The sequence below is a fragment of the Musa acuminata genome, chromosome BXJ1-10, assembly GCF_036884655.1.
Source record: "Musa acuminata AAA Group cultivar baxijiao chromosome BXJ1-10, Cavendish_Baxijiao_AAA, whole genome shotgun sequence".
NCBI lineage: Eukaryota > Viridiplantae > Streptophyta > Magnoliopsida > Zingiberales > Musaceae > Musa > Musa acuminata.
Window position 1 is genome coordinate 29040035 of NC_088336.1, and position 21747 is coordinate 29061781.

The 21747-nt window shown below is 41.6% G+C and overlaps 2 protein-coding genes and 2 long non-coding RNA genes across 7 annotated transcripts; 1 reads left to right on the forward strand and 3 right to left on the reverse strand.

Moving 5' to 3' along the window:
• Positions 1–2602: 2602 nt before the first annotated feature.
• On the reverse strand, positions 2603–7577 carry LOC108951554 (putative transcription factor bHLH041). Of its 3 annotated transcripts, none has more exons than XM_065087654.1 (10): positions 7157–7577; positions 6959–7084; positions 6750–6855; positions 6634–6648; positions 6480–6542; positions 5664–6374; positions 4894–5265; positions 3121–4081; positions 2904–3030; positions 2603–2795 (listed from the first exon to the last, which is right to left on the reverse strand). In XM_065087654.1, exons 1-8 carry the CDS (start codon positions 7288–7290, stop codon positions 3965–3967), a joined length of 1644 nt encoding a protein of 547 aa, XP_064943726.1. In that variant the 5' UTR covers positions 7291–7577; the 3' UTR covers positions 2603–2795; positions 2904–3030; positions 3121–3964. The 3 variants fall into 3 exon arrangements, with proteins under 3 accessions (XP_064943726.1, XP_064943725.1, XP_064943724.1); XM_065087653.1 differs by having other exon boundaries at positions 5664–6157; positions 6242–6542; XM_065087652.1 differs by having other exon boundaries at positions 5664–6542.
• A 1408-nt stretch (positions 7578–8985) lies between these two features.
• LOC108951429 (uncharacterized) lies at positions 8986–12403 on the forward strand. Of its 2 annotated transcripts, none has more exons than XR_010480738.1 (2): positions 8986–9126; positions 11911–12403. It is a non-coding gene; the product is annotated as an uncharacterized LOC108951429 (long non-coding RNA). The 2 variants fall into 2 exon arrangements; XR_001975835.2 differs by lacking the exon at positions 8986–9126 and adding an exon at positions 9140–11180.
• Positions 12404–13850: 1447 nt separating this feature from the next.
• Positions 13851–16849, reverse strand: LOC135596014 (uncharacterized). The gene is made up of 3 exons (XR_010480739.1): positions 16609–16849; positions 16405–16540; positions 13851–14116 (listed from the first exon to the last, which is right to left on the reverse strand). It is a non-coding gene; the product is annotated as an uncharacterized LOC135596014 (long non-coding RNA).
• A 1015-nt stretch (positions 16850–17864) lies between these two features.
• On the reverse strand, positions 17865–18858 carry LOC103968840 (pathogen-associated molecular patterns-induced protein A70). Its single transcript, XM_009382170.3, has one exon. It carries the CDS (start codon positions 18791–18793, stop codon positions 18143–18145), a length of 651 nt encoding a protein of 216 aa, XP_009380445.2. The 5' UTR covers positions 18794–18858; the 3' UTR covers positions 17865–18142.
• Positions 18859–21747: the final 2889 nt, after the last annotated feature.

Sequence of the window (21747 nt, forward strand, 5' to 3'; positions counted from 1 at the left end):
GCCATTTATTTCACCAGAAAAGGCTTCATGCATGGTGCACTTCCTCAGAGAAAATGGAAGATGAGACTCAACAACCCATGGAAGGGCCAACTGATCTCCAAGGATGCGGGAGGCCTTCATAAATTTCAAGCTGTAGACGTTGAGGACTTCTTCAAAGAAGATTTTTGCACTACAGCCAAAAAAAGAAAAAAAAAAATTTGTCAAATTGCTAAACCAGAAGCTCACAATCATGAAAAGGCAAATAGTGAACCAACGTGTAAATTCCATCTGCAGTGCCTCTAACTGCGATGAACCCTGAGTTTAAAGGCTGATATTTATTGCTTCGAAAAGTGAGAACCAGGTGAAAATCAGGATATTTATGAAAAATATTCCCAAGATCATCAACTACAGCGATATCAGAATCAGTGAAAATGTAGTGACTATAAATCCTCAGCCCCTTCGAGTGTTCTTGAAGCCTTCCTTCTAGATATGCCTACATTGATCCAACATCACAAATGGTCATACATTGGAAAAGACATTATTCACAAAAATCTGTAACATTTAATTAGCATAAAAAAAAAGAAATAAAAACAATAAGCTAAAACAGATGGAATTCATTAGTTGTAAAACCATGTAACATGTGCCTTTGATAATTTCAACTTCACAAGCACCATGCAAAAGTAGTTAAGAGTCATTGCTGGTACCTCATAAACGTTGAGGCAAAGGCTACACTACTTTCAGCTACATGGAAAAGACTATTCTCAGTGACCTGTAATTGGTAGGTTGACCAATATGGATGGAAGAACCGTCCAGTCCATCCAGCCCATTACTTTCTCTTTGCTTTCTTCCTCACATTATTATTATATAAATGAAATTATTCATTTATACAAACAGAGTTTCATATTATAGTTTAAATGAAATTGTTATATCTCCCAGTAATACCCACAGTAACTTTTTAAATATTATAGTTTATGATTATACAAACAGAGTTCCATATTATAGTTTAAATGAAATTGTTATATCTCCCAGTAATACCCACAGTAACTTTTTAAATATTATAGTTTTTTATTATACAAACAGAGTTGGACAATTTACTTGTTCTGAATCTTTCTACCTTGGTGGCTAAACATTTCAATTTGCATCACAACTAAAATATTTATTATCAACATATGATTCACATAAACTTCTGAATCTTATAAGTATGACAAAAATGGCAAATTTGAATAACTTGGTTATACCAAACTTCTAGGGTTTACCTACAACTTCTGGCTCCCTCATATTAAACAAAAGGTTCATTTATAATTAGTGAAATAACATGATGCATCATGACTAATATACACATCAAAAGAGTGAAAAATGTATAGGCAGTTTAATTACAATTGGATGCTAGATTCCTCTTCACCCAAAAAAAGGGATAAAACAAAAGAAAACAAGGAATAAAACCTGGTGCAAAAGTCCTATGTATGTTTGTTCGTAAGCCAGCAACCTAACTGAACATGGATAATAGTATAATTTCATGCAGTAAATTAAGAAAACAATGTATAATCGCTTAAAATGTGTGAATAAAAACAACTGAAGCTCGTTATAAATTATTTGAACAGGATCTTACAATGTAGGAGCTGATTCTCTGAAGCAACAAATTTCCTTGTGAATAATCTCCCAGTATTGGTAATATTGTTGTGTTACTTCTGTTTATGGTAAAGTCAGAAGCAGGATCAGTCAATACAATTATGCTGCTTCTTGGTATTGACACCCGCAGAGTTCTAAAGATAAGAAAGCCAAGTTAAACAAACATTAAGTGCTCATACAATCTTCTAGCTCAGCAACTGAACAAAGGTAAAACTAGACTAAAACATCATCTGTGGTTCCAATATGAGGTATTAGGATCAAAATATGGAGCTTCAAGATTATAATATAGAGCTTCTCCAATTAATAAGGGCAGAAAAAGGACCTTAGTGAATGAATTTAAGAAATTAATAGATGAAAGTTAAACTGAATAACAACAGCAAACTACTGAAATAAAATCACAAAACATAATCAGGGATTTATTATAAATACCTTTGATCTGGAATAAGTCATGATTATATGATGAGATTCCATGAAAGGAGTAGAAAAAATCAGTTCAGATATTTTATTGCCTTTTATTACTTCTAAAGGAAAGTTGCAGCACCAGCCATCAAATATAGGCTTCATGGAATAATAAATACTTCAATTTATTGTATAACTTCACCAAATAAATTTTTTTAATGAGCACAAAGATGCAGCAACCTTTAAGAGACTAAAAAAAAGAGTGAATTTGTTCCATCTAAAGACTAACTGTATCTTATTGTATAACTCGAAAGGTATGTGATGCTTATATATGAACCGTTTCCCTGAAATTTCATAACATCCGATTAAGGAAGAAACAATTACTAGCAGTAAGTTAACTGCATCTCACAATAGTTACTTTGAAAAAAGTTAAGAGATATCTGACCAAGTCAGAAACTATCGAACAAAAACGAAACTTTTAGAGTAAAATACCTCTGATATAGCGTAGACATGGTAACAGCCTTTATGGCAAAATTTGGGCATCTAGTTTAATGTTTAAACATGTAATTAATTACCTGTATGAAGTCGACGAGCACATTCAGAATGCCAATGGACCTTTCAGCTTTGCTATACGTACTGTTTGCAACAGTTACCATCACGTATCCTAGAAGAATCCGATCTAATGGAGTTGTTGTAGATTGTATAATCTGTTGCAAACGAAATGTCATCCCTAGTTTGAAGGTTCTGTTGTGAACTTGAAGCATGGATCTTATTGACAGCACTGAGGCCTGTGACAAGAGATACATAAGGAGGAAACTTAGATAGACTCATCTAATGGCGAGAGTTTTAATTGCAAAATCAGCAGAACACATAAGCAAGAGGTTTGGAAGACATGCCTTGGCATTGGAGGCGGTCGGGCAGTCCCTGCCCAGCGGCAGGCCCGAGAACGAGGTGATCTGATTTATTGGTGGCGACTTCTCTTCGAAACTTGTGGGATCGGATTACTACTATGCAATTTTGAGACTGGAAATCAGCAAATAACAAGTATCAGAGCACGACGGGTTATAGCGAGAGAGAGAGAGAGAGAGAGAGGATTGATGATGGGAAACAGACCTGAGAGGATCAGAGGAAGGAAGAGGACGAGAGGGAGAAGGGAGAAGAAAAGAGGGCTCCTCCACCCTCTGCAGATCCCCATCGGCTGATCGATTCACACGGCTGCGCGCGCGCTCGCTATAGTGAGAGGATCGACAGATCTGTGAGGACGCCGTACACGTCAGCGAGCTTGCTTAAGTGGGTGGATTCAGTTCTCACGAGTTGGGCATTCGTCTTTCCATATACAAAAATGGGCCGTAATGGGCTTCGAATCATGTCGAATTGGGTCGGGTGCCGACCGCAAAGACACGGGCTGTTCGAGACATGGCTATCAGCACTCCAAGATAGTCTGGTCGCAAGGCTGCCAAGAGATTGACGGTTGTGATATACTATGACGCGAGTAAACCCTACACGATAATTATACAGCACGTTTGCAAATTCCTATTGAGGTATGTACCTTTCAGATGTCTCAAGTATATGGACCATGATGTCGACTGGAGAAGGAGAGAGGAAATGCAGAATGAAAAAGGAAAAAGGAGAGCTAAAAGAAAAATGTGACACACCAAAAGTCCATCGATCTAATTGGCCAGTCAAACCCGGCCACCATCGCATGTTATCCTCACTAAACAACTCGCTGTTTAAATAGAAAAAAAATGTACCCCCCCCTCCTCATTGCCCCCCAGCTTTGAGCTTTTCATTCTACGGTGTGGCACCGAAGAAATATATACTCCCTCCTCCATGATAGCTTGCACCTTTGGATATGCTTTATGGGCACCTTTACGTTGCCTTATTTACCTCATTTGACCACCCCATGTTGCTGCTTCTTGTTTGTCTCTCGAGCCATCGAACTGAAAAATAGAGATGGTCAAGATTGATGGGCCGGTGAAGAATGTGATGGAGTCTTCGTTTTTCCTTGTGCCAACGCATCGACGACGGCTTTGGTCACGGCTTCCTCGAACCTGCCCTCGTCCCAATCACTATCCTGTTGCACCAGAGACATTTCATTGTTAATAGGATTTAGATAAGACCTTTGATCCCCGAGATAAGAACAGGAGGTGTCAGCCGAGAGTTTCCCCCAGCTTGCTCACAACTGGATCCATCATTGGCTTCAACTTCCTAAGCAGCAGCCAGAGGAGGAGTTGTAGGTCATCATGCTTATTGAGCTGACAAACGAACAAGTACGATTGAAATGACCACAAGATTGTCAAATGTAGGAAGCTTGGTAGGCCCTTAGATTGCGTTGCATCGCTGTTCAGCTTTCGCTACATGGCTAATTTCTTTGTTAGAACAATCTTATTAATTATTATTGTTATTATACTAGTTATATTTGTTGGTCGATAACACAACCAGCCAACTAAACCTTTTACTCATCCGATAAAGGCAGGACGCCTATCATTACGTGATCCACATGAAGATGAATGGTAGTATCTCCCGATACTACCATTTGCATTTAAACCTGCCACATAGTAAGTTTAGTGGAAGCATTAAGTCGCAATGCACAAGCAAAAATATAAAGAAATGTAGGAGCTATCTTTATTCGATGAAATCTTTACTAATGTGTTGACGGAGTGAAATCGAACACGCGAAAGCCGAAATCATCCCACTGCTAGGTCAAAACAATTGATAGGATAAATGCATGCATCGGTGTATCGTCCAGATTTATCCTATATCAGAAGTTCTTTCACGTGACATGAAATAAAAGGTTTCCCCAACCAAACAGAATAAATATAAGAACGTACAAGTACCGAGACCTTCACACTATCAAAATAAAGACGGATTAGTTAAGGCTCGTACCTTCACTTGTAGCTTAAGATTGGCCCTTGCGAATATATTTCTCGATGGCGATCTCGTGCTTGCATCCATGGATATCAATATTACGTCTCTCATCTCTTTCAGGAGTCGAAGCGCATGGAGAACCAGATCTATCATATCACATTCCTCCCTTACGATGAGGCTGAGGTTGATTTGTTGCGCCTCTGATTTGAACTCGGAGGATCGGCTTATCTGAACTTCGACTCTTTCGCTTCGATCACTAACTTCATCAGCGTCGTCGGCAGACTTCAGTTGACGTTCTAGCATTTGATTCCTCTCCTCAAGCTCAGAGAGTCGAGCTTTCAAGGAATTCAAGTAGGTCTTCGTGTTTGCCAGCACCGATACGTTGTCCTTCTGTGATATGGAATTTGGAAAAGAGAAGGAATTATCGAAATCGTTGTGAAGGAAGCAACTAGCTAACACAGTAGTACTTTCTAACTTCCACACACAGTTTTTACTACCATCTCTCTAACGCATGGCATGTGCGAGAATGATGAGCCGAAATCTCTAATCTACTGGTGTGATGATGATCATGAATGCTGATTCTGGACTCCCATTGCTGAGTCCATCTAATAATTTGAAACCGGAAGTAAAGAAACACGTTTTATTTTGAGGCCAAAAGCGTAGTCGGGAGAATAATCGAACGTCAAAATTGGTTGATTAAATGAAAGCAGTCTTGTGCCATTCTAGAATAGATGCGAAGTCCACATGTTAATCGTGCGTTCTCTATAAATCTGGTTCCAGCTTTGTACCTTAGATCCTGGCGGAAGTAGCACTCTGAGAGCATGAAAGTAGTCATTAATCTTCTTCCGACGCCTGCGCTCTGATATGATGTGGTGCAACTGGTTACTTGTTGGCCGATGTTCCTGCGCTCGAGCTTCCATCCTCATCCTGTTAATTTCTGTCAAGATGTTGATGCCCATCTTAATCATTCTTTGGCCAGGTAAGTTCTGATTTGCCTCCGGTTTTGGAGCAAGAGCTGGATCGTAAGCTTTAAAAGCTCCAATTTGATGGTCGATACGTCCCTGATAGATTTGGTGTTGTTGCCGATCTAGCTGGTGACTAAGTGGAGAAGAAGACGAGGATGGCAACCAGTTAACAGCAAGCATGGCTCTCCTCATTGCCTCATCATCACCTGTAGCGGCTGGGAATTGAACATTTCGGTTCGGGTTGTAGGCTTGCATGGGCATTTGGTGTGACGGAGCCAGTGGTTGCTCTGTGATCGCCTCAGGAACAAAAGGAGCACCTGGTTTAGTTAGAAGAAGATGTGAGCTCTGGGGACTTCCCGCTGATGAAGATCGAAGTGACGAGGAGGACGGTGAGGGCCAACCCAGTTCAGGTGGCAGTATGAGGTTTCCTGATTGGGAGTGCCGCATGAAGTCTCTTCCTCCTCCTCCTCCTAACTGGTACCGTTGAACGAAGTCTTCACCGAACACTTGCTGGATAATCACATGCAGGTTTGTCTGCAAACGAAACCCAGAAGATGATGATGATGATGATGAGAAAGAGTATACAACGAAATGAATAATAATATTCGTAACGCATGTAATTGCCGTCAGATAGATTACATCCGGTGACATCGTCATTCCTAATTCAATTTCTCCGTTCCGGCATCCCACGAATACTGCAGTCTGTCACAAAGAAGCAGTATCGTTGCTCTTAAATAAAATCGGTTGAGATTCACTAGACTAATAGGAACAACGGGTTCTGACAACAGCAAACCTTTATTCCGGCTTCCTGAAACAGTGAAAACGCATCCAAAATAAGCATCGTGAATTTCTAAAGGTAGCACTTTGAAGAACATTCTAATTCATAAAATAATAGCTGAATTTAATCACCTGGTAGAATTCCCGTTGTACGTTCATCCATGCCAAGGTCATTAGATCTGCATCCCTTAACTCGATGTATGCAGGCGCACCTTTGTAGGCCAACCCGGGAATACAACTAGGAACGGAAAGACTATACGTCAACACAACTCGATAAGCAGAATGATATACCGATCTCCAGAACTTACTGATTGATCTTATCCTTTTTGAGGAAAACATACCCATTCTGAATACTGCAAAGGGATCCGTGGTAGGCTTTAAAGAGCCTCAGGGAGATGCTTCCCGACGAGGAGCTCGGGAGATCGCCGTCTTCCTCACGGTGCCATCCATCTGTGGAGATCAAAAGGCTGGTCGAGAAGGAAATCACCAGTTGTTTCCCGTGCAAGAACAAGTTGCAGCATGAATAGAAAATGACATACTTAATCGGCGGATGGGAGAGAGGAGTCCATGTGCAGATATACGTGCAACCCAGAGTGCGGCCGGCGATCTGGAGGAACCTCCCTCGAGCTTCTGCCCCAAGGAGGAAGAAGGAGTCCATGGCAGACATACGCATCGACTGGAGCTAAGCGATTAGGTGGCCATGATCCATATTCTATTCGGAAGGCTAATGGTTTATGTTTTCTATCTCGGAGAGCAAGGAGAAGCGGGTGGATGGAGCAGAAAGACCTGAGCAGACGACGAGGAAGTAGCTCATGGATGACCTATTTCTGGATCGAAGTTTACGAGAGTCGGTCTCCATGAATCGTACCTGGTGACGCTAATCCATGTGTTCTGTTTGTTGTAACAGGGAAGAGGAAGCAAGTCGAGACCGGAAGGAGAAAGGCGCTGAATAGTAGGACTTGCGCAGCCGGACCAGCCTTCAGAAAGAAAAGTAGTCCTTGGAAAGTCCAAGTATTTAGAAAGAGTCAAGATAGGAGGCAGTAGAGCACTGATGTGCTTGTATGGAGGGGAGCCGGGCGTGGAGCTACGGATCTGTATGTTACTTGGCGTGGAGATCCTTTGACTGCGTGGCTTGTATTCATGAATTGCTTACCTTGTCCATGGAAGAAGAGAAGTTAGACATGGCCTCGGTGAAACGTAGAAAGTTTAGAATTTTCATATTGATGCTAAAGATGATGTCGATATCTGAAGGTTTAAAATTCCCTAAAAGCTCAATGCGTATGAATGAAACTTGATCGATTATCGGTGAAGGCTGAGATACCGATATGCCACCTGACTGCTTGACCAGCGAGAGTAGACGTAAAAGCTGGCTCAAGTCATCCGACTGGATTTGATCCCGTGGTCATTAGACTTGGAACGACATCTTGTCTCTCTTCATTATAGATTCGTAATTAAATTTAGGATGATTTGGAAAACTGAGTACAGGTCGTGCGTCGGATTTGGACTTGGTGAAACTTACAGGTAATCAATCTACCATTGTCGTCGCTTATCGCTGCAAACACGTAACTCGGGACATCATCCCGTAGCTTCTGGTTGATTGCAGATGTGTCGTGTGGTTGTCACAATAGTCGATTCCCTCCCGATCGATTGTGTTGCGAAACCTGCAGCATTGACAAGTCTCCTGTGAAACGAAGACATCTGCTCAAAAGACAAGTGTAAGTCAAATATATTTATGGTACGATAGCATGCGGATTTAAAACTCAGTGCGCTTTGAAAATTCCCGTGGCGCCTGTCAACATGATGTGATTTGACTTATTTGTGACCAGAATTTCTAGTTGCAGGGAGGACTGTGGCTAATAAATAGCGAAGCAACAATCTAAACGCATGTTCCTTAAACGGTCCTAAGTCTGCATGCATCCACATGGGATATTCAAACCACACTCTTTCCTAATTAGGTGTACATATCAGTGTCCTGACGATAACTTGAGATGGACGGATGACAACGACATTCCCCCGCCGATGCGATGATGAAAGCACCGATGGGCCTCCGCTGTGTCATCGTAGCCGTAAGCCCAACCCCTCACTCACATGGATGGTTTCACAATGGGCCTCCGTTCTCACGCACCGTAGCTGTCCGTCATTGACGTGTACATAATGTAGGTGGCCCATTGTTCACATTTTGGGAACGACTTGGTTTCAGTCATTAATTAATATTTTTATATTTGTCCTTAAATATCTGTTTAGGAAAGAAGTCATAATCTTTATTAGACCTTACTAACAAATTATGATTAGTAAGCATTCCTTAATGCCGGTGCGACTAATACATAGCATCATTCGGTTTGCCTTTTAACATTACAAGACGAAAAGGCGACGGTTGAGCGATCGAGAAAAGAAAGGCGATCCTTGCCGTTGTCCCCCTCTCTCCTGAGAGAAAGATCTGCTTTGGCTCCTTTCCACCTCCGTCACTCTATCTGCTCCCAAATCTTCATTGCTCTTTCAAAGAACCGAGGTAATGATCGTATCTCTGTTCTATTCTTTTCTAAATGTCTTCTAATGTGTTCTTCATCTGGAATGTTTTATTAGAAGGTGGAACGATTTAGGCCCGAGGTGAAGGATGGTTATGTTTTATCGTTCGGAAGTCCGATCGATTTAGCTTTGTTTTTCTTTTCTTTTTCTGTTTCAGTATAATCTAACCGAGGGCATAGAGTTCGGTTGTTGTTCAGGTCTTCTTGTCATCTGACTCTTTGAATTAGGGTTTATATTTCTCTCTCTCTCTCTCTCTCTCTGATTCATTTGGGGGTTTGGTCAATTTTTAAGAGTACGCGTTATTTTCTTCCGAGGCCGACAGTTTATGGGGGTTGTGAATTTTGATCCGATCGGATATCCATCTCTTCTTTGGGATTCCAATGAGTAATAGGAGCAAGATCCCGGATTTCAGATTAAAGAAAATGGAGATTTGTATCAACATGGGGAGGTTTATAAAAGCAACATTGTTGGTGAAAGGATTATGTGTCTGTTATGTGTCTGATCTCCTTGCTTGTGGCATTGAACTATCTTCACCATATCGGACAAAGTGGCCCTTTTGGGAGAAAGGATGTTGCAATCAACCTTTTTACCAGGATGTTTTTTGACATCCAGACATTTTACAATGTGGTGGTTGAGTAGCTACCACCAATGTTGTAAACTTGTCGAAGATTCTCTTGGGTTATTCTGGCGTATAAAGAGACTCGTCAATTGCCAGTGTAAATTCCATCTGCCCGGATGGTTGCCCAAACCCATATATCACTCTTCCTTCTTTGCGTAGTTGCAGCAGCAAGGTCGTCTTTCTCCCTTTTTGTCAAGCTTTTCTGGTTCTACATGTTTTCTTTGATTTTGTTTTTTTTTCTTGGTTTAATTGTTGGAGGATTCATGCATTATAGCAATTACATTTTTCGTTGGTTGTCCACTTATTATTGAGATTTGTGCTAAATCAAATGCATATATGCTATGCATTGACCGCATTAATCATGTCCTGAATGTTTTGGTCCAGCATGATGTGCACATTAAATTGCTGATTTTTTTTTGGTTGACTTGGAACTTTTGCGTCACAAGGTCCGTTTGGGCACACGCTCATGAAGTCTCTGATGCTTCGAACCAATTGTTCTTTAATTGTATAACTATACACACACACATATATATATATATATATATATATATATATATATATATATATTCCAATCTGTTACTCTTAAGAAGATTTTTTTTGGCAATAGAGACACATTTTCTAACTTAAGTTGAATATACTTTTTTTTTTCCTATTTTCTGAGTTGTCTGAGCTTGGAATGAGACTCCACTTTGGTTAATGTGGTTGGATCCCAACCATTGATACTGTACCAATACTGATTTGTCCTATTATTTTCACCATTGTTGCCATCGTCACTATCATTATAGTGGATGCCAGTGGTAAGCACTGGAACTATTATCCACATTTTACCCCTTTTTTTTTCTTTACGAATATCTTCCTACCTAACGGCTAGCACGCTCGTCTTTTATCCATCTGTCTCTGCTGCTGTTAACATATTGACCCCATGCCTCAGAAATGTCGGTGTTGATTCACTCGGTCTGACTGGTGAACACCCTCACCCAACCGCCAAACCCCAGTGAGTGGTCCTCAAGATTCGTGACTCGCACATGACTACAGATAGTAGGAGAAGCCTGTCGACCCACCCCCTTCCCTCTACTTACAGCTTCATGAGTTGGCTTCCTCGATCGTTCTTTTGGTAAGGGAGACGAGAGCAAGAAACCTCGAAGCCATCGTTCCACCCCGACCTCCCCTCTCCTCTCCACCTCCTCTGCCCGCTTCCTCACTGTCGATTCGCCACCGTCGCTCTCAACGGCGATGGTGTTACGTGTAGTGCGATCGCCACCGTGGCCCTAAGCCGCTATCTTCTTCCGCTGCAGTCAGACGATCCTAACAACTATTGAGAGACCACGTATCTAGGGTCCAAATCATGTTCGCCTGGGGCGATTGCCGGTCTGCCACCGTAGTTCTTGGTTTTCGGTTGATGCCCATGACTCATTAATGTGAGATGTTTCTCTTATGTAATCTTCGGCGCTTTCAATCCATTGTGCCTATTCTTTTCGGTTTTGTTTTTTATCTTGGATCTTAAAACGATATAGTTCTTGATCTGTTTTATCTATTATTTTCTCGAAATTGGATCTTGAACTAATGGAGTTTTTCATCTGTTTGCCTCTTTGTTTCTCAATTTCTATTTGATTTTGCCTCTTATTTTCAGTTTTGTTATTGATCTTGGATCATAATACGATATAGTTCACGATCCGCTTTGTCTATTATTTTCTTGATTATGAATCTCGAACTGATGGATTCTGTGATCTGTTTGCCGCTTCGTTTCTCTATTTCTATTTGATTTTGCCTCTTCTTTTCAGCTTTGTTCTTGATTTTAGATCTTAAGACGATATAGTTCTTTATCTGCTTTGTCTATTATTTTCTTGATTTTTGAGAGTTTTTTATCCGTTTACTTATTTGTTTCTTGGTTACCATTTGATTTTGCCTCTTTTTATTAGCTTTGCTTTTGATATTGGAACTTAAAATGACTTGATCTGCTTTGTCCTTTTTTTCTCTCTAGATCTTGAACGAATAGGGTTTGTTTCTTTGATATTTCTGTATCTCTGTGTAGTTTGTGATTTTGGAATTTTGAACTATGAGTTTCTTTATCTGTTTGCCTCTTTGATCTGTTTCCGTTTTATACAGCTTTCCATCTTCCACTTGAATAACTAATCGTTCTGTGTATAGAGAAAGGGAGTGTGAAAGAGACAGGGAGAGAGCGTAGCAAGCGAGGTAGAGGTGGGACGAAGAATTAGGAAGTAAGACGAAAAGTTGTGTGAACCAGGTGGGGTAAAGTAACTTAATTAGTGATTTGAAGCTTTGATATAGCCAGAAGATATCACGTGATCCGCATCAGAATGATGGTTTTTCAATCTCACGTGGCTGAGGAGGTCTATGAGGAGCCAAATGGACTGCGAAGAAGGATCTGCTCCTCCCCTCTCTTAACCAGATGGTAAGGCGACATGTTTCTCTACTCAACCTTCGTTCTTCTCTTTCAATCCTTCTTGTATTCTTTTCTAGAATCGCCGATGATGTTGAGATCCGTCATGTTTCAATGGGACTTGTATAGCCGATCGAAATTCTTGGAAGAGCCAAACGAAGTGCGAAGAAGTATCTCCGCTACTTTCCTCTTCAACAATATTATTAGACTACGTGATTCTCTACTGATCCTTTGTTGTCATCTCTCAATCTTTCTTGAATGCTTCTTCAGAATTGCCGAAGATGTCGAGATCTGTTCTGTTTCTTGTTCGTTTTTTCTCTTTGGATTTTTTGGTATTCTATTCTTCTGGGGTCGTTGGGGGTTTTGAGATCTGGCCTTCGCTTCTTGCTCGTCTAGTTTCTTGGATCTTTCTCGCATTTTCTTAAGGGTTCTTGAGATCTGTCCTTGTATTCTTGTTCATTTGTTTTGTTGCATCCAATTGGAGGCGACGAAGCCCGTGACGAGGCCCGTCCCATCCTGAACTCGAGGTATCCGACCTCACTGTGATGATGCTTTGACAGGCTCTTCCTCAACTTGTGCTCTCTGTGTAAGTAATCTTTTCTAACCCTTTGTCTCCTATTTTTTCTTGGCGTTCTTGATTCTTTTCTTATTCGTGTTTCACAAACATTGTTGGTTTCTTTGTGAGTGTTTTTGTTAATAGTTCAAAGACTAAGGGCAGAAGTATTCTCTACGACTTTTTTTTGGCGTTCTTGATTCTTTGTTAATAGTTCAAAGACTAAGGGCAGAAGTGTTGGTTTCCTGTAGGTGATTTTGTTAATTGTTGAAAGTTGGTGATTTTATAATGTTGACGGCCTATGAATGTGTTTCTTGATGTAGGGTTAAGGATGGTAATATTCATTCTGTGTTTAAATTTTTACTACCGTGAATCTCGTTTGTTCTTTTAGTTTTTGATGATTTATCTGTATAGTTCTGTTCTACTGAGTTCTGTTTGTGGGGCTTGAATTATTAGTTCAGTGAGAGAAATATTAGTTTAGTTGGAATGTTCACAGTCTAATATTATATATATATATATATATATATATATATATATATATATATATATATATATATATTGCAGAGCCACTAATGTTTCAGTTCAAGGGGAATTAAGACTACGCATTTGAAGTGCCTACTAAGACTACGCATGTTAAACTAGTTGTCAGATTACTTCTCACGTTCACATAATGCTAATGGACTTACAAAATGAAGCGAGTGCACACTAATCTTTTTCCTTAGTTAGCTGAGCGATATTCTCTAACTGAAGCTAGAGTGATAAAATTCCTCATTATCACAAGTGAGGCAGTAGAGATTGTATCCATATAAACTCTATACCTTGAAACTCGAAGCAATTTTCAGGATAGAGAAAATCAATTTCGGGTTTAGGGAAAGTAAGTGGAGAGTAATTTATTTCTAAAGAAGAAAATTTGAAACGCAAACGTTTTCAATTTTCTGGAAAAATAGTAACGTAGTTACTATTGGCAACACGCCATTGGCAATCTTTTACATGCCCGTAAAATATTTATATGGTCCTCTCTCGTATTAAAACTTAAAATGTTTTTCTAAAAATTTAACCCTCTGTCACCGCCCATCCACTCACCCGAAGTTAGGACATGGAGAGATCCTACCTTAAAAAAATGGACAATAGAAATGATTGTGTAAATTAGAAATCGCATTCATTCTCTGGCTACAACCACTGTAGACAATTGTTTAACACTAAGAAAATTTCATCTCCGGCTAACGGGTATCTCAGCAAGGTCTTGCAGAATACATGTAAAATCTCCGAATGCATTCTCGCTTCATTTTCCTTCGGCTTAACGAGAAATTCTTTACTCATTTGAAATGCGGCCTCCAGTGAGTCAAAATGCAGCGGCCTCCAATGTTCCCTCCAGTGACAGAAACTCATGCAAAATTAATCTGACACGGTTCAACATATCATACAAGTATTATGATAAGTAGATAGATAAGAGCTATGTATGTATATATATGTATATATATATGTATGTATATATGTATATATATATATATATATATATATATATGTATGTATATATGTATATATATATATGTATGTATATATGTATATATATATATGTATGTATATATGTATATATATATATGTATGTATATATATGTATATATATATGTATGTATATATATGTATATATATATGTATGTATATATATGTATATATATATATATATGTATATATATATATATATGTATGTATATATTTGTGTGTATTTATATATACATACATACATATGTATGTATATATATATATGTATGTATATATATATACACTGTATACATATATACACTGACAAAGTTCGATACTAGAGTTCGATACTAGATGATGTCAATTGCTGTATTGCATGACAAAGTTCGATACTAGAGTTCATACACACCTTCAAATATATGCAAAATCCCTGAATGAAATAAGTTATGAAGGCAGCCATTGGTTGAATGAAATGAACCATTGTCAAACAGCAAGGAGAAGACATTTAAAGAATTAAGGACTGTCTCGATCGGCATCTCACTCTAATAGCATTTCATTTATTCATTATAATATTATGTTAGTGTGGACACTAACCTTAAAACCCAAAATTGCAAGCGAAACTAATTGCTCTTCAAATACCAATCGTCACTGGTACATAAATATATCAATCTGTAACTATTCAAGCTTAGGCAAACTTCTAGAACCATAAGTCGGCACATCATATTAGGTTAGGCATTTCCTCATATCTCATTTACACAGAAATATCATATAGAGCAGTGTGATTCATCACATGCGCCATTATGACAGATGTAAATAAATTAATGTATATACACATCTACTTGAAGTTTCAATCAAAGATTGGGAGGTTTCTTTGTTTTTTGTAATTGAGACCAACTTAGACTCTGGTTCAAGAACCAAGGATGATAAAAGAGCTAATCCTATGACATGCCCCAACACACATTCCTCATTCCCTGCCCTCCTTGAAAGCCATCATCTGCTGTCCATTACGGGGAGGTATTTATCTGAGATCAGCTTACATCTGTCATTTAAGAATATTTCGTCTTCATTTGTTGACTTTGTTGGCAGTTTTGTTATTGTTAATGTCACGTAAATACATTTTAAAAATTTTGGTTTATATGTTACATGTCCGTTTGCTGTTCAAAACTGTTCTGATTCTTTATACTGGTCATGATGAGTATTTAATAAAACTCTACCCGTTCGAACACCTTCTACGCTTAGATATTCACTGCATAATGGGCCATTATGACAGATCATTAAAGAAATAATGAAAAAGTTTATGATTGTGAGCAAAACGAGCCCCAAGGTCCGCTATAATCACTATGGCAGAACATCTTCTCCCCCGCAGTTTGCATTGACGATCCACAAACACATTCATGATTTTGAATAATTTTCATGCTCCACAAACATATAATATAATTATAAATCTACACGATCGAATGATAAGCTTGAAATAATACATGCAAACAGAACTCAACAGAAGAGAACTACAAGATAAATCATCGAAGACTAAAAGAACAAAAAGATTCACGGTAGTAAAAATTTAAACACAAAATGAATATTACGATCCCAAAGCCCATAACTATCAAGAAACACATCCACAGGTCGTCAACATTACAAAAGAATCAAGAACGCCAAGAAAAGATCGGAGAGAAAACTTCTGCCCTTAATCTTTCAACTATCGACAAAAACATCTACGAGGAACCAACACTGGTTGTGAAACGCGAACGAGAAAAGAATCAGGAACGCCAAGGAAATATCGGAGACAAAGGGCTAGAGAAGATCGCTTACACAGAGAAGTATACAGCGAAGAAGAGCTCGTCAGAGCATCATCACAGCGAGGGTCGGATGCCTCGAGTTCGGGACGGGGCTCGTCACGAGCCTGAAGCCTCCAGTCGGATCCAACAAAACAAACGAACAAGAAGACAATGACAGATCTCAAAACCCTCGAGATCCCTAGATCTAGATCAAGAGAATGCGAGAAATATCCAAGAAAACAGATGACCAAAAAAGATCACGGATCTCAAAACCATCAAAAACGCTAGAAGAAGATGATACCACAAAATTTCAAGCGAACAAACGAATAAGAAACACGATATATCTCAACATCGTCGGCAACTCTGGAAAAGCATTCAAGAAAGATCGATAGAGAACGACAAAGGATCAGTAGAGAATCATGTAGACTTACAATCTGGTTGAAGAGGAAAGTGGAAGAGATCCTACTTCGCCCTTCTTTTGGTTCTTCCAATGATTTCGATCGGCTTTAGAACTCCCATTCCATCATCTTCTAAGAAACATGACGGATCACAACATGATCGAAGATTCTAGAAACGAAGACAAGAAATATCAAAAGAGAAGAACGAAGGATCAACAGAGAAGCATATCGTCTTACCATCCGACTGAGGGAGGAGCAGGTCCTTCTTCTTCCGCCGTTTGGCTCCTCCAAGAATCTTCGTCGGGTTTGGGACTTCCGACCCAGCGATCCATATACCCAGACCTCAACACGTGTCAGGCACGTGAGATTGGAAATCCTCACGTCAATGCTTTGAGGCACGATACGAGTGATGAATGGTGGGTCCCACTATGCTTCGGACAACCACGGTGGACACGAAAAGAAATCATCCATCCTGGTAGGCAAATCCTGTAGCAGTAATCAGATGAATTAGCACTGTCGTCCGTATTCTTTTTGGCTTTTCTTGCGTTTGGGTGTCGAAAGCGATTAGGAAACAGACACACTGGTGAATTGAACGTTATTAGTCTCCATGCCACATTTGTCTCACTCGAGAAATGCTATATTCATCTTTCTTCACGTTTGCCGTGGGCGTCTTAATCAAATCCAATGCCTAAATCGAACGTAATGTATCTTTCAAAGTATAAAAGTAATGAGGGTAAAAAAATAATAATAATCCCTAAATCGATCATAGCTGGCTAAATCAAGACCGTTCGTCAACGGTCGATTTCAGGTAAACGCCTCTGAGACATGAGGTTGGGAATTGCAGGATACGTATGTATTACTGGTGAATAAAAAAGCACTCAGCTGATCGACATAGAAATGGGAAGGAAGGTGGAGGCGCGGTCGGTGGTAATGCCTCGGAATTCGTAGAACGCAGGCCGTGTTTGTGTCAGACTCTGGCGTCATTCATAAAGCAGAGTGGCTGCCGCTCCGCGAAAAAGCAGAAAGCGACTCTCTAATGAGGGACGAAAGCGGTAATGTCTTGTGGCACTGCTCAGGGCACGTGAGCCGGATGCAGGCTGAAGCGCAACCAGCGATGCGGTGACATGTAACGACGAGATGCGCGGCGATGAGGGACGAAAGCACTCGGCTATAGATGGAGTTCATACGAAGACGAAAGTATTCCCAAGGTCATTGTCATATTTCATGGTTCCGCATGAATGTTTTAAGAGCACATGCAAGTCACAAAAAGTAGATGGACAACTAGTAGCATTAATTAATAGCTTACGCACCATTTACATCATAATTTGTTGGTTCACAAACTACATTAATTTATAATTGCCACAGCCACACCAGAAGAAATTTATAAAGCAAAAAACATTTATAAATCACATAATTTCCTCGTCAGCCGAGAGTCGTTGGACGGCTCAGAGAAGCAAATAGTCATTAACAACAAGATTGACAACGACATCTGCTTGATCTTAAAAAGACGTCGTCGTATACTTGATCGATGACCGTCTACATATAAAATTGGGGCATGCGTCCATCACATTGCTACAGAATATATCGCATCCAAAGAGATGTCCCGAAAGAAACAACACAAACTAATAAAGATGCCAAAAAAACATACCCTCACCTCGCTAGATAGAAGCTGACGAAGAAGAAATACAGTACTTGTACACGATAACACATCCCTAATGCAATCATGTTATTTCTAAGACAATAGCTAAGAAAACCTTTCACTTTTTGTTTTCTAAGATCCACGGTTGAGCATCTCCTTGTACCTCATGATGGACGCTAAGCGCTGCAGCTTCAGCTGATGCCGGAACCGATTGATGAAGTCGTCCGCCCGCGCGTCCACCTCCTCGCCGCCGTCTCCTACGGCTGGATCCACGGTCTCCGTCGCTGCCGTCACCGCCTCCTCGAAGTGCGAGAAGGCAGACTTCTCGCTGGCCGACTTCTTCATCCGCACCGCCAGCTTCGGCGGCATCTCCCCCGCCGTTGGTTGCGTGTCCGACTGGCTCCGGCCTAAATGTTCGCCGTGCTGGTGCTCGCCCTCCGCCTGGGGCGCGGGGTGGGGGGCCTCGTCCACGATCTCAGCCGCGGGGGCGGGCGTGGACTCGAAGGGAGGGGGGATCTCGCCGAAGCGGTAGTGGTGGAAGTTGAAGGAGCGAAGGCGGTCGAGAACAACAGAGGAGGAGCGTGAGAGGGAGCGGGTAAGGAAACGACCAGGATAGGCTCCGCCATCGTCGTCCGCCGCGGTGCCTTGCTGGTGGTGGTGGTGGTAGGACTTGGAGGCGATGGCGATGCTGCCGATGACGACATTGAGGAGGACGAACAGGACGGTCGGCGTGAACCAGCCGTACACCGAGGCCAAGACCGACGCCAGCGTTTCTCCCAGCATTTTATTTGGTGGTAGGTTGGACTGGGCGGCGGAGGGGAAAGGAGGCGTGCGTGAGGGTTGAAGGTGAGACGGAGGGCGGTTTATATTGGGAAGAGCGACGTGCACGTGACGGAAGCATGCGGCTCACATGGCGATGGCAGGCGGCGGAATAGATTAAGATCAAAACGGAGATTAGGGTGATGAGCGCACACATGACATGCGATGGTACGAGACAGGATGGTTTGAGATCAAAGCGGATTCGAAGGTGATAAGCGCACACAAGAGATGAGATTAGATGGTACGCGATCTGCTCAGGCTGCTCACTGAATTGACCGGTGCTTGGAAGTCGTTCGGTCTTTTTCTATTATTTTTCATGGTAGGAAGGGGAGCGTTTCTGGGCATGGAAGACTTGTTCGGTCTTTAGTTTATGTTTCATGTGCTTTTGCCGCTTCTTTAATCTGCCATGGATGTTGTTGCGCGTTCCATGTTACATCAGATTAAACCCACTCAAAGGGGGGACTGTGGGTTACCGAGTGACGATGTGAAAGTTAATGTAGGATAATCATACTTGTGACGTGTCTAAGGTTAAGGAAGATTCTCGGTTGCTGGAGTTCGCGTCATTTCTCTTGGGTTGGAGTCAATGCACAAAGAGGCTCCTACTTCCAACTATTTGGATACGCACAATCGTGCGAGCTTTCTTCCTTTAAGCTCGGGTCATGTCACCATGGATGTCTCGTCACGCCACAAGGAGAAGCTCTTCCACGCGTCGAGCCAAGATCCGTATCAAAACATTTCTCGGTACACTTTCTCACCCCCTTCCCTCTTGGGATCGATCGTCGTATAGTAGTATAAGAACCTCTTGTTGGTATCTGATCGGGGGAGAAAAAAAAAAAAGGAGAGAATGAACACTAACTTACTCGTTGAGGGGTTAAAGTCAGTAACCACTTGACAAGTGCCTTTAGAAAAGCAACCACCCTCGAGACACGATCATCCCGATCAAGAGATGTCTTCTTCCAAGCAGGTCCGATATCTTGATCGAGAAACATCAATTAACACCCGTCCTAAGGGCATGATCAATCTTATCGATCAGTTTAGTCGATCGAATACTCATAACATCAACCTGTGCACTAGACGTGACTCATCAACCACGACAATCAATTCACCAACAGATCATTAAATTTGTGACACTGTCTGGCCTGAGGTTTGGTACCACGCATCACATGGTCGGCATAATTTAGTTAGAGAGAGAGATTTGCTGGTCTTCGCTAACGTTTGGTCTTCTCACTAACCTTCAGCTGACCAGGAATCTTATAGTGACTTGGTCTTTTGCTACTGCTATTCACATCTCAATAATTCGCTCTCCTTTCTTTTAAAAGATTCGAGGAAAGCTACTTCATTGGTTGGGTACGTATTTCAATCTCGCTTCTCCGTTAGTTTTTGGGTTTCCTTTTTACCATTAAGCAATTATAACTATTTTGTTCTGGAAGCTCCAAGGAATAGAGAACCGATGATATATGTCGGCATAAACTATTGGAGGAATTTTCTCAAAAAAGAAACCAACAGTTAACCGAGCATACGTGCAAACGAAACGGCTGTCATCTCACGGTGCTTTATGTTTTAGAGGTTGGACTCAGTCTAATCATCGCAGTGTGTCGGCTAGTTTAGGTGGAATAATAATTGCATGTTGTATTGATGCAAGGTACGCTGAATATTGTGTCGACTAATGGAACTGTAGCATGTCGCGTATTGTCTGGCATGGCAATAGAAAATGTCGATCATGATGATGCAGTCGACGTAGTTGACGCGGAGCTCCACTTACGCGACGTGCTACAGTAGAAAATGTCGATGATGATGGATGCAGTCGACGTAGGCTGACGCGGAGCTCCACTTACCTAAGCAGCCAATCAGAGAGATCGAGGAGTTGTTAGTCGTGCCATCTTGAACAGAAAAGCATTTGGTGAACATCAGTAGATTCCACATGTCAACAACTATTTCATAATCAAGCCTTCGCCTGATACGTCTGCTCGATAACCTGACTTGTGATAGGGCGTAGAGATGTTGTTTTGGGCTCAAGTGGGCCGATGTAACGGGTCTAAGCAAGCAAAGGGCATTACCAAACCGACGAGCTGGGGTTTTATGTTATGTATCCTCCATAAAATCTTAGTTTCCCACACCCGTTGACGAGTTGGCCGGATAAAAATGGTTCGTTCTCAAGACAACGGCAGGCGGAGGCTCCAGCGAGGGCCGTGTTCCGCGGCGAGCAGCTGCTGCCGTCGGTTGCGGAGCCATTTCTGCTATCCACCGTCGTCGCTACTCCCACCACCAGTTGTCGGCGAGGCGCCAACATCTCCGTGGGCGGGGGGCGGAGCGTAGAGTACGAGTGGGCGGAGCTACCAAGTGGCACCTGCGGACAGCCACGTCGGCGGAAGACGACAAGGAGGACTGAAGCGCGCACCCCCACGCGGATACGCCTTGTCCTTATCCCCTCGCTGGCAGTCTGCGTCTGCGCGCCCCTGTCCGCCTGCTGCCTGCTCGTCCTCACACCAAACTCCCGTCACTGTTACCGTGCCTCACAAGTTGCTTGTTTGCTCGGTCTTGTTTCTTCTCTGCCACCCCTAAACCACAATTCCGAGCACAGGTTCCAAAACCTGCCGATTAAAAAAAAGGGTTTGGATGGTTAATGCACCATGTTATCTAAGCAAGGATTAAATCACACCCAAAACCCTCCAGGATACAGGCAGGCACTCGTGCGTGACGCACATCCCATGCGATCAGGCCTTTGGGGTGGTGACCTACACTCCCATTTCAGTTTCTTTAATTTGAGTTTGATCCACGACAGCGGAGTCCTCCATCTCCAAGAAGATGGATGCATGGAGCTTTCAGGCATTTGCATTCGGTGTACCGACTAGCTCGAAATAGGAGACAGATGCAATGCCTTTTTCTATCATCAGGCAAATCTGATGGCAAAGAATTGA

What these genes read in the sequence shown, in the direction of transcription:
- LOC108951554 (XM_065087652.1), bottom strand. Translation starts at nt 7,290, where the DNA reads ATGCGTATGTCTGCCATGGACTCCTTCTTCCTCCTTGGGGCAGAAGCT. An exon ending in TACTTCCGCCAGGATCTAAG is followed by an intron (nt 5,266 to 5,663) that starts GTACAAAGCTGG and finishes TCCATATCACAG; the next exon opens with AAGGACAACGTATCGGTGCT. An exon ending in ATCTTAAGCTACAAGTGAAG is followed by an intron (nt 4,082 to 4,893) that starts GTACGAGCCTTA and finishes CTGGTGCAACAG; the next exon opens with GATAGTGATTGGGACGAGGG.
- LOC103968840 (XM_009382170.3), bottom strand. Translation starts at nt 18,793, where the DNA reads ATGCTGGGAGAAACGCTGGCGTCGGTCTTGGCCTCGGTGTACGGCTGG.